Source organism: Phymastichus coffea, unplaced genomic scaffold (assembly GCF_024137745.1).
Source record: "Phymastichus coffea isolate CEN01 unplaced genomic scaffold, Cenicafe_Pcof_1.1 PCOF00006, whole genome shotgun sequence".
Lineage (NCBI taxonomy): Eukaryota > Metazoa > Arthropoda > Insecta > Hymenoptera > Eulophidae > Phymastichus > Phymastichus coffea.
The window spans coordinates 2,577,257-2,591,999 of record NW_026706817.1 but is presented as its reverse complement, the minus strand read 5'-3'; the positions used below and the strand labels follow the sequence as shown (position 1 = coordinate 2,591,999).

The 14,743-nt window shown below is 34.6% G+C and overlaps 1 protein-coding gene across 2 annotated transcripts in view; it reads left to right on the top strand.

Annotated features, from left to right (window-relative positions):
* Positions 1-14,743, top strand: part of LOC131668500 (phosphatidylinositol 5-phosphate 4-kinase type-2 alpha) — a 681,877-nt gene that overhangs the window by 448,024 nt on the left and 219,110 nt on the right. For both annotated transcript variants that reach the window (XM_058942741.1, XM_058942732.1), the window contains one exon: positions 14,082-14,257. In XM_058942741.1, coding sequence (XP_058798724.1) covers positions 14,082-14,257 — 176 coding nt within the window. The remainder of the gene's footprint in view (positions 1-14,081; positions 14,258-14,743) is intronic.

The window sequence follows — 14,743 nt, the reverse complement described above, 5'->3', positions numbered from 1 at the left end:
AAATAAGTATAACAATTTGTAGGTATTGAAAAGACAATAAAGCCTACGTTTTCTTAATGACCTAAACTTAAAATATTAAGAGAAAATAATTGTAATGCACAGTTATAGTACATAAATTTATTGATATCTTTATAAAAAATTTATCTTTGAATAAATATCTTCAACAATGAAGAGAATTATACATCGATGTTTCATGCGAAATTCTATGGATTGAGTGCGGTTGTGCATCCAGTGCGGTTAAATTATTTAAAAAAATTTTTGAAATTTAATTTATAAATGTAAATAAACTCTCCAAATGGTTACATATATAATTCAAAATGAATAATTGAAAAACAAACAAGTTATATAACACAAATAGTTAATATAACATAACTGTCGAAATAGAAAATTCTACGAAAAGCTCTATACTATATATATATCAATATTGACTTTAAAACATAAAGAAAATTAAACTGTTAGAAGCAGCTAAAGGTTCTATTTATTTAAAAAAAACTAATATGTTACACTGCCCATTACCTATAAATCTAAACATCTCCAAATCTGTTACATTATTAAATTTAAAATTATTGCTATTGGCGAATATAAATTTAATTGAAATTTTATTTTCCAATTAATATGAACGTATGATAAGCATAAGTAGAATTTTTTATTTTCCTAATAATAATTTTGATTTAATTCAAGCATGAATATTACTGAATATTACTAAGAATGAACATTATTAAATTGAAGTAAGAGATCAGCGAGCATTCAAAAGAAACAGATGTCTTTACTCAGGATGAAGCTCTTATGGCTCCAAGATATGCTATTGAAATAATGGATAAAACTCTGCCTGATATTGTGACGTCCGGGTCACTCTCTCAGGTACATCTAAGGTTATCTCAGGTGTTCTGGTTTACGCAACGACGCTTGAACCGGGACGAGCAAATGGGACGGTTAAAAGCTACTCATTTCACGGATCCCGATGGTTTTAATTCATCTACTACAAGACTTCCAGCAAGCATTGTCACTCAATGAAATCAGATCTTGTATATGAATATCTCACACCCTGCTGATATACTCACATCAAAGTAAAATTAAAACGACGCACTTGTCTTATGGCAGAATATTTGGACCATGCCGCAATATTTTGCTAAGATGCAATGAACTCATGTCGGTTAAGCTTAGGAGAAATAATGAAAAGAGAGAAAATAGAAGAAAAATTAAAATGAATAATCTGACTTACTTTTTTTTATTGGATCTATACGAGTACAACGATTCCTTCGAGATTTGTTTGGAAGATTACAGTAGTCGGTAGACTTTTTCCGCTTGCGTACGGCCTTTTCAACTCTAGGAGTGGTTGGGAGGTAAATCCCTCTCTCGACCCGTCAAAATTGAAAAGAGTGGAAATCACAGTAGTTATAAAATTTTTATGGTTTAAGTAACAAGATTATTTCTTTTAATATTTTTGATTAATATCTATGAATAAATTTCAAAATCTATGTTTCCGTGGCTTGTTATTTGATAATTACAGTTTTAATTAACATATTTTTGTCATTAATGTCGTAAATTAATTGTGTGCATTAATATTATAATTTGTGTCTAAACCATTTACATAAATGTTGATATTTATTCAATTTCAACTTAATATCTAGCGAGGTACAGCGTTTAATTAAATTATTGTTAATGATCGTGTTTTGTATTTTTCCTTCAGGGCAAGTTTCGCGCAATGAACTTTCAAAAAGTCTCGTATAATAATTTATTGTCATATTAATTTGATTTATTTATTTATGCTAATTTATTCAATGAAATCAATGTAAATTATCGAACATTCACCTTCAATTCGATATCGCACAATGCATATATGTTTGATATCTTCTGAGGCAAGAATATTCTTTTTATTTATTGATTTAGACATCTTATTCGATAAAAAACTCGTAAGTAATTTGTCGTAATTTGCGCCAAAACTATCTTTCTAAAAGCAAAATACGTGGGAGGTTTTCGAAAGCTAAAATTTTTGTATATATTTTCGTATATTTTTCTTCTTGATATTATCAAATTTTGTAATACGTACATTTTTTCTCATGTTCAATTTTTGAAGTTCTAAAAAGCTGAAATCCGTTAGGAAAATCATGAAGCAGGAAATAGATGAAATTCCGCAGCCTTCTTACGCTACATCTAAACCTAGTCAAAAAAACTTGACTATCATTGTACGTAATATCGGCATGAGCGCGACAGAGAGAAGAGTGTCCCGTATCGCGGGCCATCTGTTCAGCTCTTGAATTACGGGCCCTTTCCTCTTTGCAATGCCGAGAGATCTTTTCTTATCCTATTTTTGTATTACAACCTAAGTTGCACCCGTAATTAGGGAAACAATTATAAAATTCTTAATTGAAAAAACTTATTGTAAATAATTAAAATTCAGGCCTGATGTTAAAATATAATGAATAATCTCAATATATTTGATGGGAAAACAATTATTTTAGGAGGAGATTTCAGACTGTTACTTCCTGTAAAAGTGAATAGTACGCAAAGTGAAACTGGCGGTTTATTTTTATAAGATTGTTTACAATGGAAAAATATTGTCAAATTTTTTTTAATCCAAAACATGCGTGCTTCATCAGAAAAAAATTAAATTTTCTACATTTTTATTAAATATTGGTGATACAAGATTGAATGACAATTGACACTTCGTTCCAACTTCTCGTTGCTTCCTAGAATGAACTCACCTTTAGTCACCTCACCAATGATACTAGTCTCTAGTACTCTGTGAGGAGGCTTTTGTTTACCTCCTACAATCCTCTAGGTCAAATCGATTTGAATGTTTCCAGGAACTGTGTTTATTGAAGAAAAAAGGAACGAATGATTGTAACGCGAAGAATTAAAAGTAAAATACTTTAAATGGAATTAAGCGATCCAGTATTCATCCAGGCCAAGAGACTTAGGTTTGCGTGCAGATTTGAAAAATTATCTGGGAAGAGAGAGAGAGAGAAAATAAACAACACGAACTAAATGCTCGGCGCAAATACATGTAATTTTCACGATCGCAAGCCACGAAATATCTAAGCTACGATGCTCACGAAGGCGCAATATTCACAAAATGTGCTTGACCTGAATGTCGGTCACAGAGATTAATCGTAACCGCGTAAGTTGATGCAGCCTTCTGGTTACTCCTTCAGGCCTGCTTCCAACGTAGTTATTACTGCGCTCCTCTCTACAAATTTCTGCTACGGACTCAGAAGTTACTCCACTAATAAAAACTAACGTGGTACACTACTCTGAACTCAATCACTTGTTGTCGGTACGGACGTTACTCTTCCGCGCGCTTACATCTACTCAAATCCTTCGCGCGAACCCCCTATCTCTTCTAATCGTTTGCTCTCACATATCGATAATAATAATCGATGACCGTTGCACAGTATAAAATGTCAATCAATTTTGCTATTTTATCTGCACGAAATATTCACATTAATGAAATAAATTAAAAAGTCGTTGATTTATTACATAACACAACAGATAAAAAATACACAAGTATAGACAGTACAGAAAACTGTGATAATGAAAGTTTTCAAGGGGCTATATCAATAGAAGATTTGAATATACTATTTCCTTCATCTCTTCTGCCTTACGAATTAAAATTGAGAGTGAATATGCTTATTCGATATCTAGGTATTAATGCAAATTTATGTAACGGTACTAGATTACTGATTTCAGGACTTTGCAATAATTTATTAAAAAATAAAATATTAACGAGTGTTAAAAAAAAGTTAAATTGTCTTAATAAATCGTATAACATTATATTTGTCAGAAAATGAATATTCATTTGCTTTAACAAACGGAAACATGATACAATGGCTTTTTATTTTTTTTTTAAATTATAAATATTTAATATATTTAAAAACTATAATTATACCAATTCATATTTAAGAAATTCTGTAAATTCTATAATTAACGCAAAAAAGAAGAATGAAATAAGGATAATTAAAAAAAATAGTTGATCAAGCGAGAACTGAACCCACAAGAGTCAAAACAGAAGCACGAGTCGAGTGCTTTAATCATCTCGACTATTAACTCATTGGATACTTATAGCATAAAAGTTGCATATGTTCATCAAGAAGCAGGGGGCTTAGGATTAAGTATTTAAGTTTGGATTTCAATAAATAGCTTAATTAACCCAAAATTAACTTGAAAATACAAAAAAACCGATAATATACATAAAAAGTTCGAGCGCGACAAACTAGCCAAGCTTCGAAAATCAAAATGCTTTCCAGTCAACGAAATGACGTACGCTGTCTTTCCGTCCAGACATATTCCCCTCTCTCTGTGTAATCGCACGGACATATTCCTCTCTCGGCATGCGATCACACAGATACAATCCCCGCTCCATAGCGTCACCAAATTTGTACGATTGCTTCGGTCTTTAGCCAACACGGGATGTACTAGCGGCTCAGACCTGACATCGACTAAAGGATTGCAGTCAGCAATATCCCTTCTAATCTCTGGTTGTGATGCATAGATTCCGAATCTAAGCTTGTTATACGTATTGATTTGTGATGGAGAAGTCTAATACGAGACCTCATAAAAGCACGTAACTGAGGTATAACTCAAAGATTGTGCCTGATTCACAGTACAACTTTTCTAAGTGGTGAAAAAGCATCATTAGTAGCTATTAATGCAGATGTAATGACCCTTTTCATAGAGTCTACATATGGTATGGAGGTACATATATTCAAATAAGATTCGACAAAAATATACCGGAAAGAGAGAAAAAGAATTAGAGTAGTAGATAGTTTCACTATATCAATAGAATTTAGTTTGAGTATATCATAACGAGAGGTCGATTTGCCAAGTATACTATAGTATAGCTAGTATAGACAATGAGTATGTTGTCAAATGTATATTTCGCCAAGGCTTTAGTGGTGGGGCGTCGGTCTGTGGATCCATTGGACGCAGGTTCGATTCCTGACGTGTCTGTTTATTTTTGAAAAATAGCTAAGCCGAAACCCCATTATAATATAAAATGATTTCGAGATTGGTCTAGTAACAGAACAATCAAAATTAATATATAAAGTCATATCCGGCAGTAAATAGAGAATGTGATTTTGAAAATTTTATTATAGTATTACGAGTAAATTTAGCTGTAGAAAAGGATTGTTCGCGTTGGATCCCGCATAATTTGTCGAAATCTCTCATAATTGACACTCGTGTCAATTAGTACAAAGAAATTCTTAAGAAATACTACCGCAGTGCCTCAAAGGCTATGTATACATAGGTGACAAATCTTGCATCTGTGTGTATAAACCCGTAACAAAATAGTATTCCACTGTATAGGTCTTCCGAGACGAGAATAATCCAACAAAATTGATTCGTGCACGAAGCCCTTCGAAGCAAATGATTGCCTATTTTTTTAGAATAAATGATTATGCCGTAATCATATCGTTAAAGTATCGTGAAACGGAGAATTCTGAATGGTATACAACTATTTATTTACCATAAGTATTTCTTGAAATATGAAAAATTAGGTTCCAACGACGGGTCATTCTTTATCATGGCAATGCAAGCTCTCACACTTCGGCTAAAACAACCGCCTATTTAATCGACCAAAATGTTGAATTGATAACTCATCCTTCGTATAGCCCTAATTTAGAATCAAATGACTTTTTTTTATTCCTATGTATCAAGAATAAATTGCATGGTCACTTTTATTCGGCGCTTGAAGACGTTAATGCATTTAAAAATTATGTTTTAGAGGTAATTTATTCAGAGTGAAAAAAGTGTTACGAAAATTGGTTCAAGCATATGCATTTTCGATGATAAATTACTATATTTTTATTATTAGGTTCAAAATATAAATAGTAACTCTCATAGATGCTACACCTCCGTTGTCCTTTTCAGGATGAAAGAAACAGAAAAAGTATAAATTGTCGCATATAAATAATTGTCTGAAACAGTTACGGTTAAAAATGTTTTAGTAACAGCAATAATATCGAAATATTTCTCATCCAACCGTGTTTGTAAAAGTTCAAAGTGAGCAAATGAATCAATCCTATATACATTTATATAACCAACGCTTAGATATCTTATATTACGACAATTCAATTGATCAGTTTCTTGTCATTGTTTGTGAAACCAACCAAGTGAAGTATACTAGCGCCATCGATATTACTTTGGGCATTAGCAAAGCTTGCACTATTGCCAAATCTAACAGGCTCATCCACTGATAAGTCGTGATTTGGTGGATTAACAGGCCAAAAGATGCTAACTCAGAAGCCGATAAAATAGGAATAAGGTCAGGCCGAAGGGTTTTCCTCATGTTAACTCGTAAGTTTTTCACTATAAGTCTAACATGATTTATTCCTTACTTTGCTTTAATGCCTCCGTACAGAAGTCGTGTATACGCTTGAGCCAAAGACAACGAAGGGGTGTTACCTCCATATTTAAAGATATTTATTGCTGTTTTGCCCTTAATTAAGTTCGTAAGTTTTAAAATTTTGTCATGTAGTATGAGGCTTCCAAGTTGGAATATGAAAGTTCTAGTCTATGCTTTTTGTGCCTGGTTGAGCAAAGTAAGTAGTATTGCTCGCCTCACCACTAGTAGATTTTCACGAGCGGGTGGAGTGAATGCTCGGTATATCACAGTCAACATCAAGAGATACGAGGTATGTTCAAAAAATACCCGGAATTTTTTAATTTCGCGGGTCTGGAGAGTCCGATTGTCAAAAATTTTTTTTATTGTGTTGGTATACATGCCCCTGAAGTATGATAAAATTTTCAGCTATATTCACTGTTTACTTTATATGCGGTAGTCGCTAAGGTTTGACGTGTTTTTATGAGCTCGGCGATTTTCGTTTTTTAAAAGAAATGGATCAAAGAATTTGTATTAAATTTTGCGTAAAAAATGAAATAAAGTGTAACAAAGTGTGTGAAATGTTACAAAAAGCCTATGGTGAGTCTGCTATGAAAAAAATAAGTGTTTACGAGTAGTATAAGCGTTTCCAAGGTGGCCGCGAAGACATTGAAGATGACGAACGCTCCGGTCGACTCAGCATATCAACAATCGATGAAAATGTGAAAAAAGTGGAAAAAATGGTTCTGAATGATCGCCAAATCACAATTAAAGAAGTTGCTGATGAAGTTGGCATATCAATTGGCTCATGTCATAACATTTTTTCAAATGTTTTGGGCATGAAACGGGTGGCAGCAAAATTCATTCCAAAACTACTGAACTTTGACCAAAAAAAACAATCGCATGAACATCGCTCAGGAGCTGTTAAACGACGTCAACGACGATCCAAGTTTGCTTGAAAGGGTCATAACTAGTGATGAAACATGGGTGTACGGTTATGATGTCGAAACCAAAGCACAATCGTCCACCTGGAAGCATTCAACGTCACCAAGAGCGAAAAAAGCACGTCAAGTTCGATCAAATGTAAAGGTTTTGCTTACAGTTTTCTTTGACTGCAGGGGCATGGTGCATCATGAGTTCTTATCACAAGGTCGTACGGTTAATAAGGAGTATTACCTTGAAGTTATGCGATGTTTGCGTGAAGCAATCCGAAAAAAACGCCCCGATTTATGGAAAAACAATTCATGGCTTCTGCATCACGATAACGCACCTGCTCACTCGTCGTTGCTTGTTCGTAATTTTTTGGCCAAAAACAATATCGTAGTCGTGCCCCAACCTCCATATTCACCAGATATGGCTCCATGTGACTTTTTCCTGTTCCAAAAGTTGAAGAGACCCATGAAAGGACGGCTTTTTTCCTCGATTGAAGAAATAAAGGCCGAATCGCTGAGAGTGCTCAAGGACATACCAAAAAGTGAATATCAAGAGTGCTTCGAAGATTGGAAAAACGCTGGCATAAGTGTATTATATCTGGGGGGGATTACTTTGAAGGGGACCACATTGATGTAAACGAATAAATACATATTTTTTTGGAAAAACGATAATTCCGGGTACTTTTTGAACACACCTCGTACTTACAGAAATATATCATATAGTAAACGAACCTGTGAAATACCACTTAAAATTCAGTAAGACATTGACTATAGAAAATCATACGTTAGAAAATCTAAGCAATACGAGGTGTGTTCAAAAAGTAAGGTGACTTTGTATTTTTAAGAAAAATTATTTATTTATTTATCAATATTTATGTTGTCCCCTTCAAAGTAATCCCCCTCAGATACAATACACTTAAACCAACGATTTTTCCAATCCTCAAAGCACTTCTCATAAGTACTTTTCGGTATAGCCTTGAGCTCTTCCAGCGATGCAGTCTTTATCTCTTCAATCGTTGCAAATCTCCGTCCTTCCATAGGTCTCTTTAGTTTTGGGAACAAGAAAAAGTCACATGGGGCCAAATCCGGTGAATATGGTGGCTGAGGCATGATTGTGGTGTTGTTTTTGGCCAAAAAATCTCTCACAAACAAAGATGAGTAAGCAGGGGCATTATCGTGATGCAAAAGCCATGAATTGTTTTTCCACAAATCTGGGCGTTTTCTTCGTATTGCTTCTCGCAAACGGCGTATAACTTCAAGATAATACTGTTTATTGACCGTACGTCCATATGGTAAGAACTCCTGATGCACCACGCCATGGTAATCGAAGAAAACAGTGAGCAAAACTTTGACATTTGATCGAACTTGGCGTGCTTTTTTCGGTCTTGGCTCATCTGGGCTCTTCCATTGGGACGATTGGACTTTGGTTTCGATATCATAACCATATACCCATGATTCTTCAGTTGTTGACGTCCTTGAGCGTCCAGAGCGATGCTCGTCATTGGCATCTTCCCGGCCATCTTGGAAGAGTTTGTACCACTTGTAAACATTTTTTTTACTCAGAACAGTTTCACCGTATGCCACCGTCAACATTTCAAGTGTTTCGGAGCACTTTATTTTATTTTTTAGACAAAATTTGATGCAAATCCTTTGATCCATGTTTTTCGATAGCAAGAAATCGCCGAGCACGCAAAACACTTATAACCTTTACGCCTCTCACAACCAAACAAAAAATGCTATACATTTGAAACTTGGTACAGATGTTCGGGAAGAGTGTACCAACATAACAAAACAAAAAAATCGATAATCGAAAGTACGTTGCCCATAAAATTTGAAAAGTCACCTTACTTTTTGAACACACCTTGTATATCTACATAACTATCAATATAGCCACTCTAAAATATAAAAAAAAAATTAAGATTTTATACACTTAATTCCACAACACTCTCAGATAAATTAAAAGAAAAAAGAAAATGAAGGAAAATCGGACAGCAAAGCAGACTATAATAAAATAAATCTAAGTATAATCGATGAGTTGAATAACTTTTTTTTCAATAAGTTGAATAACTTATTGAATAACTTAAAAACATTATTTCGAAAAAAATTTAATTCGTAGAAAATTTCTTTTTGCATTTTTTTTCACTGCAGGTAAAAATAGTGAAAATTTGTGTTAAAAAAATATTGTGTATATGCTGAAAAAAACATTTATTGAAAAATTTTTTGAAAAAAATTGTTGTAAAAATTTTGTTTTATTAAGAAATATACCCAGTGAGTGGGTTTCGACTCGTGGAAGAGAGTGGACGTGTTTTGGTTGTGAGTGCGAGTTTTGGTGAGAAAGTTAGAGGGGAAAAGTGTTTGAGTAGAGAGACAGAGGTGAAAAGAGGGTGGAGATGGAAGAGAAGTGGAGTAGAGAGAGAGTTTGAGATTAAGAGAGAAAATCAGGAAGCGGGAAAGGCAGGCAGAGAGGAGGGGCGGTAACAAGTAAAGTCGGATACAGAAAAGGTAAGACAGGGAATAAAGGTGACATCACGAGTAGAAGTAAGAGACAAATTAAGACGTACGGGTTAATGATGGAAAGATTTGTGACAACAGAAAAATTAAGAGATAAGGGTAGAAGGATGGTTAAGCAAGGTCCAGAGGAAAACAACAAGAAAAGAGTAAAGGTGGTGAGGGAAAGAGAGAGCGGAGAGGAGCTGAGGGAGAATATTAGAGGAGAAATGAGAGAGGTAAAAAGATGCAAGAGTGATAATGAGGTGAGCGAGATGGAAGGGCGGGGGGAAGAGGGATTGGATAACACGATAAGAGAAGTGAGAAAAAGTGGTGCAGAAGATATAATGGAAAAGATATGGGCAGATATAAGGGATTTAAGAGAGGCATGGGAGGAAGAAAGGAGAGAATGGATAGAAATATTTAAAGAAATAATGGAAAAAGTGGAAAGAATGGAGGCAGAGAGGAAAAGAAGAGAAGAAAGATGGGAGAAAGAAATAGGAAAAGTTAGGAGAGAACAAGAGAGAGAGACAGAAGAACGAAAAAAAGGAACGAAAGAAGAAAGGGCAAAAGCAGAACTTAGAGAAAAGAAATTGCAGGAAAATGGGGAGAGAGGATGGACCAGTTGGAAGAGGAGTGCGAGAAACTAAAAGAAAGCATAGAAGGAGGAAATAAGAAGCAAAGAGGAACAGAAGTAGGCAATAAGGAAGATTTAGAGCATATGAGAGAAAAAATGGATAGAGAAAATAGGTTAAACAATATAATCGTAACAGACTTAGAAGGTGGGTTAAGATGGGAAAAGAAGGGAGAGGCAGAGGACTGGTTAAGGGAGGAACTAGAAAGGAAAGGCGAGATAGTGAATCTGAGAAGAATAGGAGGGACAGCGGGGAGGGATGATAGGAGAAAAAGAGGAAAAAAGATGTGGCAAATTAGATGCGCTTCATGGGAACAAAAAGAAGGAATTATGAAGAGGAAAAAGAAGCTGGGACAGATAAAGATCTACATAGATCAGGACTGAACGTGAAAGCAGAGGAAGATAAGAGAGGAAGTAAGGAGGAAAGCGAGAGAAATAAAAAGTAAAGGGAAAGAGGTAAAGGTGTGGCATAACGGGCTGAAGTCAAAGGAAGAAGAATGGTGGTAGAGCGAGAAAGAGGGAAAAATGGTAGAGAAAAGGGCGGAAGGGTTTCTAAAACAATAGGGAAAAAAGAGATAGAGAGAAGGAAAGGGAGAGAGAGAGGGACGAGAGGCAGTAAAGATACTATTCTGGAGCGTGACGGGGATGAGGAGCATGGAGGAAGACGACTGGGAATATGTTAGGGAATTCGACATAATAGGGCTAACGGAAACCTGGGTGAAGAGGCAAGGGGCAAGAACTGGTGTGGAGAAACAACTGAAAGGGTACAACATAGAGTGGAGAGACTCAAGAAGGGAAGGAAGAAGGGGGAGAGAAATAGGGGGAGGAATAATGGCGGTAAGAGAGCGGAAAGAAATGAGTAAGGTTGAATGGAAGAAAGAAAGGACAAGTGAGGTAATAGTAGGAGAAATACGAGGTGTGTTCAAAAAATAACGAGAATTTTCGTTTTATGAAAAAAATATATATTTATTCATCTACATTAATGTTGTCGTCTTCAAAGTAGTCCCCTTCGGATACAATACACTTATGCCAACGCTTTTTCCAATCCTCGAAACACTTTTGAAACTCGATCTTTGTAATAGCTTTTAGCTCTTTCAGCGATTCGCTTTTAATGTCATCTATGCTTGTAAAACGACGCCCTTTTAATGTTCTCTTTATTTTTGGCAATAGAAAAAAGTCACATGGAGCCATATCTGGCGAATATGGAGGCTGAGGCATCGTTACAGTTTCGTTTTTGGCCAAAAATTCACGAACAAGCAATGAAGTGTGAGCAGGCGCATTATCGTGGTGCAAAAGCCCTGAATTGTTTTGCCACAAATCCGAGCGTTTTTTTCGGATTGCTTCACGCAAACGACGTTGAACTTGTAGGTAGTACTGCTTATTGATTGTTTGACCTTGTGGCAAGAATTCATAATGCACTATGCCATTAAAATCGAAGAACACAGTGAGCATAACCTTCACATTCGACCGTACTTGTCGAGCCTTTTTCGGTCTTGGCGATCCAGAATGCCTCCACTGGGACGATTGAGCCTTAGTTTCGACATCATATCCGTAAACCCATGTTTCGTCACCTGTTATAACATGTTTTAGTAGTTCTGCATCGTTATTGACTTCATTTAGCGACTCCTGAGCAACTTCCATTCGCCGCTGTTTTTGTTCGAAATTCAACAATTTTGGAACGAATTTTGCTGCCACACGTTTCATACCCAAAACATTCGAAAAAATTTGATGGCATGAGCCAACTAATATGCCAACATCATCAGCGACTTCTCTGATTGTGATTCGGCGATCGTTCATAACCATTTCTTTCACTTTTTTCACGTTTTCATCGGTTGTTGATGTGCTTGGGTGTCCGGGTCGTTCGTCATCTTCAACGTTTTCGTGGCCATCTTGGAAACGCTTATACCACTCATAAATCCTTGCTTTACTCATAGCAGACTCACTATATGCCTTTGTTAACATTTGACAAACTTTACTACACATTATTTCATTTTTTACGCAAAATTTAATACAAATTCTTTGATCCATTTTTTTTCACAAACGAAAATCGCCGAGCTCGAAAAACACGTCTAACGTTAGCGGCTGCCACTTAAAAAGTAAGCAATGAATATTGCTGAAAATTTTATCGTACTTCAGGGGTATGTGTACCAACATAATAAAAAAAAATTTTATACAAGCGGACTCTCCAAACCCGCGAAATTTAAAAATTCTCGTTACTTTTTGAACACACCTCGTATATATCCAGTGAATATTCCATGAGTCCTGATCAATTTGAACAATTTTTTTTCTAACGGTTGAATACAACTTTTCATTAAATCCCTAATCATATCTCTATCTTTAATTATAACATCAAATCAATCTATCATGTAAGGTTTATTATTATAAGTTATGTATTATCATTACAATCGCATAACAATAAATATATATAAATACGTAGTTTCGAAATACACGTTGCCGCGTTCTTACATGATTCTCCACAATTTATATAGGAACATTCGAAAATTCGTTATTTTAATTTCAAGTTCAAGTTCGTTTTAGGAATATATCAAATGTAATATATCCAACAATTGTTTTACCGACAATACGAAATTCAATCTATCTAACTACATATTTTTATCAACTTTAGAGTACAGTAAGAAATCTCTTTTAAATGCTATTTTTCAATTGATGCTGATGAATTCTAAGGTTTTTTTAAGGTGGCTATCTGAAAGTCAATAATAAAAATTATAAGTTTCCTTTACTCTGGTTTAAAAAAAATTCTATTAATGGTCTTGTAATTAACATTGTTTCATCATAAAGAACTCAGTAAATGCCTTTATTTTTTTCTTGATGTTATACGCGTTTTTTTTTTAATTCGAGCGTTTTTGTTTTGAAACAACTTGATTCAATTACTAATCGAGCATTTTTAGTCCGTGTTGAGACGACATGAGATGTCGCTGTTACTGTTTATGATGTTACAAAGTAGTATTATCATATATATCATATATATTTGAATTTTCTTTAAGTTGTTTTCTTATCACGCACTTGTGCTCCGATTCTTTGAAACTAAATTATAGCTTTCTAAATTCTCACTCTCTAAATCGTTTCACGTACAATATTTATTCAATCAATTATATTTCTATCTGTCCAACATCTCTACATGGAACGATAAGTCAAGTTAGTGGCAACTTTTCTGAATTGCTGATTTTTGCTACCTTAACGATCCCATTTAAGTTCATCTAAACAAAATGTTACTTAATATTTCATTTAATTTTGAGAATATTGTGTTACTATGCTTTAGGATATGACGGACTGAAATCAATACAATCAAATAGATTCAAACATCTTGTAATCATGGAAACTGACAGAAGATTTTAATAAAGCTGTAAAAGAGCATACTAACCGAAAAATGCTCTCTACTAGCTATTAATATTACGAACTAAGATAGGCACAACGACGATGTCGTATGTCTACTCGCTTGCTCCAAAGTACTTTGGTTTTTCCGAGCTTGATTCGGGTTTGCACTCTTACCTTAAAAAGCTTATTTTTCATAAATGTAAGTGTGCAAAACGAATACTGATACAAAGGTTTAATACCGATTTGTATTATTTAAAGTCAATTTGAAATAATTTATATAAGTTTAAATAAGAAAAAATTTACTTAAGTGTCATTAAAATAAAATTTTTTATATTATTCAATGTAATCATCATGGTTATGCTTTTTGCAGTTTTTAACTCGTCTACATCTCATGGATTATTCATTGCTTTTGGGAGTGCATGATTGCGCACGAGCAGAACAAGAAAATAAAGAAAATGCTGAAAAAGAAGAAGAAGATGATAACCATGACGAAGATGATGACAGCGAGTCTGGTAGTGGTGCAGAAGGTCGAGGCACTGGGACAGAGTAATGAATTATATTTTTCAATATGATTTAATTTAAGTGTGAAATACAGGGTATCCTATTTTGATACGAGATTTATCCCAAAAGTATTCGATCTATCTTGACCTATCTTGGCGCTTGATTCAATCTTCGTTATCTGTGGGCGTGGCATCCTTCGAAGTAGTCCCCATTTAATTGAATAAGATGCTTATTTCGATGTTTTCCCTTATTAAAGCACTCTTAAAAGACTTCGGAATCGCCTTTAGTGTATTCGTCGCATAAGTTTCAACAGTCTCTTTATGGTCGAATCAAATTCATTTCTTACATAGGTATAATCACTATTTCTATCCTTTTTGGCCCCTTCCCATCTTTCCTTCTACATCTACATACATTCATATACTGAGTTAGTTATGATATAAATCTCTCAGATTTCACTGTCAGTTTCATTTTAGTAATTCTGTGCAGAACAAATACTTTTTAATGGCTGTTTTTTTATATATTTTATAATCG